Consider the following 2,666-nt stretch of genomic DNA (forward strand, 5'->3'; position numbering starts at 1 on the left):
AGGGACGTTCCCATCGCACGGTGCTCCTGGCACGGGATGCTCCAGACGGGGGTGTCCCGCGACGGGGCGCTCCCAGTGCGCCGTGCCGCTGGCGCGGGGCGCTGCCAGCTGCGGCATTCCTAGTGCAGGATGCTCCCCGCTCCCCCGCCCTGCTGCTGCTGGTTTTAGACCTCCCCTCCTGGTCCCACCAGCACAGCCAAGGCCCGGGTATAACAGAAATACCAGAGCAGGGGGAAAACGTGCCGGATCAGGGGGCAGCAGTGGGCAGCTGCAGCTGTTTCTGCCGCTCGGATGCACGTTGGCCAGCCGGGAGAGAGCCCTGGCACCGCTCCGGGAGGGAAGTTTCCCCAGAGCTGGTGCTTTGTGGAAATGCCCCGTCCTTGCCTGCGGCATCCGGGCACCTCTCCAGCGCCAGCCCCGCTGCAGTGAAACGTGCCGGGGAAGCGGGCAGCTTAGGACAGGAACGGAGCCGGCAGCCGCGGCTTTCAAATGTTTGGCTGGCTGCCGCTGCTATAAAAAGCTGGAGCGCTCGAAGCCAGGCGCGGAGGGGCCGCTGGCTCCCGGCCCCAGCAGTTTATTTTCCTCCGAGCGGTTACACAGCACCATGTGGGAAGTGAGGTTCTTCTCTCCCTCCTCGGCAGGTTACAAAACCAGGGAGGGTAAAAATTGAAAATAGAAAAACAAACAAAACAAAACAAAAAAAAAAAAAAACAGAAAAACAAAACAAGGAACGAGACACGACGGTACAGAGACACGTGGCGCCCACAATAAAACCTTTCTCCCGGCCCCAGGAGGGGACCGTTGGCAGTGCTAATCGCAAATCGCTTCGCCTATTTGGAAGCGGCCCTACTAAAGTTACCAACTACCTTAAATAAGGAACAAATAAGAGAGCCTGGTGCACCCCAAAATTGCTATTTTAACAAGGGCCGGCAGCCACGGGGGTGCCCGGCCCCTCCGGGCGCCCGCGGCTGGCTGCTCCCTCGCACCTCGGCCGGAGGAAGCGCAGGGCCGCAGCCAGGCCCCCTTTAAGTGCTTTTCTGCAACGTTTCTGCCAATTAAGTCCAGCCGGAGGCCAGGGCCCTTCCCTGGGTGCCGGGAAGGGGGTTGCCCAGCTCCGGTGCTGCTGTGGGTGACCCCAAGCCGCAGCCCGGCAGTTTTTCCTGCCGCTGAGACCCTGCACGTGGTGCCCAGCCCACGCGGGGGGCCAGGGGCACCCAGGTGGTTAAGGCAGCTCCAAGCTCTGCCCCATGCCAGCCCCACAGGGCTTTCCAGGATGCTTGAGCATCACGTGCTCAGAGGGGGAAGCAGGGTACAACCGCGCCCACCGCTGCGATCGGGGGCACGGGGAGAGGATGCAGCGCGCAGAGCTCCGCGCCTGCAGCGCAGCCCGGCTCGCCCCACGCACGCGGGTGCGCGCGAGCTGGCCCAGAGCCCAGGGCGGTTTCGGCTGCAAACAGGGAGCGGTCCCGAGCTGCTGCCGCGGATGCAGACGCCAGGCAGGGATGCAACGGGCCGGGCTCGGAGCTGCCTGCAGGATCCGGCACCCCGGACGGGGTGAAGAAATAAAAATAAAAAAAAACCCTCCACGCTCCAGGGAGCAGCAGGGGCAAAACCAGGGGCGGCTTCACAGCAGGGCAGGGCCGGGCAGGCATCCGGCACCGTCAGAAGTTCTTGAGGCGGCTGTAGAGCTCGCGCTTGCTGCGCTCGCCCGCCCAGGTGCGGCTCTTGAGGCGGAACTTGCGCAGGTCCTCCTTGAAGTCCTCGTGGTGCATGGGCCGGTAGTCCTGGGGCTCGCAGTGCGCCTGCCGGGGGGGGGGAGGCTCAGGGGCCGCGGCTCCCCCTGGACGGCGCCTTCCCTGCGCCCGCTGCCTGCCCAGACCGGCCCCCCCCGGGGCGCTCCGGTCCGCCCGCGGGCTGCAGCCTTCCCGCGCGCCGTGCCCCGCTCACCTGGTACTGCGGGAAGAACTCGCGGTAGCCGCCCTTGAGGACGTAGAGCTCGGGGTAGTGCAGGTGGGGGTACTCGTTACAGGCGCGGTCCTTCTCCCGGACGAAGCGGCACCTGCGGGGCGCGGGAACGCGGCGGGAAGAGCCGCGGGGCGGCGGAGCCGGGACCCCGCCGCGCCCCGGGACCCCGCGAGCGGCCGGCGCGGAGCTTCGGCACCGCGGAGCCCGCCGGCGCCGACCGCAGCGCCCGCCCTCCCCCAGCCTCGGCACCGGGGACCGTCCTGCCGCGAGGAGACGTTGGAGGAGGGTTTTTCTGGAGAAGCCCCAGCCAGCCGGGGCGGCAGGTCCCCCCAAAGCCACCCCGCGAGACGCCGGGTCTCCCCCGGCCCCGCGGGGGGACACTTACATCCTGGGCCCCCTCTCGGAGGAGAATTCGCAGTGGAATATCACGATCACCCTCTTCGCGGCGTCGAAGGGCACGATGGGCTTCTTGAGCAAGAAGTCCTCCACGTCCTGCTCCATGGGCAGGTTGACGGCGCCCTGCACGGGGACGGGGGGCACCCTCGTCACCCCGCGGCAGCGCCGCCGGCCCGTCCCCCGTTCCCCCCGCCCGGGGCTGTGCCCACCTTGATGTGGCCTCCCTCGTACTCGTAGGGGTAGCGGCAGTCCACGATGACGCAGCTCTCGATGAGGCTGCTGAACTGCCCGTTCAGCACCGCCAC

At 67.3% G+C, this 2,666-nt stretch overlaps 1 protein-coding gene across 1 annotated transcript in view; it reads right to left on the reverse strand.

Moving 5' to 3' along the window:
• Positions 1–534: 534 nt before the first annotated feature.
• CDC25B (cell division cycle 25B) overlaps positions 535–2,666 on the reverse strand; it is a 12,637-nt gene continuing 10,505 nt past the window's right edge. The window contains exons 12-15 of the mRNA XM_085319023.1: positions 2,571–2,666; positions 2,351–2,484; positions 1,948–2,059; positions 535–1,802 (exon numbers count right to left, since the gene is read on the reverse strand). The exon at positions 2,571–2,666 is cut by the window's right edge and continues 1 nt beyond it. Of these exons, the coding sequence (XP_085175149.1) occupies positions 1,662–1,802; positions 1,948–2,059; positions 2,351–2,484; positions 2,571–2,666 (483 nt within the window). The 3' untranslated portion in view covers positions 535–1,661. The remainder of the gene's footprint in view (positions 1,803–1,947; positions 2,060–2,350; positions 2,485–2,570) is intronic.

This window comes from Rhea americana, unplaced genomic scaffold (genome assembly GCF_003343005.1).
Source record: "Rhea americana isolate MKP2758 unplaced genomic scaffold, rheAme1 scaffold_569, whole genome shotgun sequence".
In the NCBI taxonomy this organism is placed as follows: Eukaryota; Metazoa; Chordata; class Aves; order Rheiformes; family Rheidae; genus Rhea; species Rhea americana.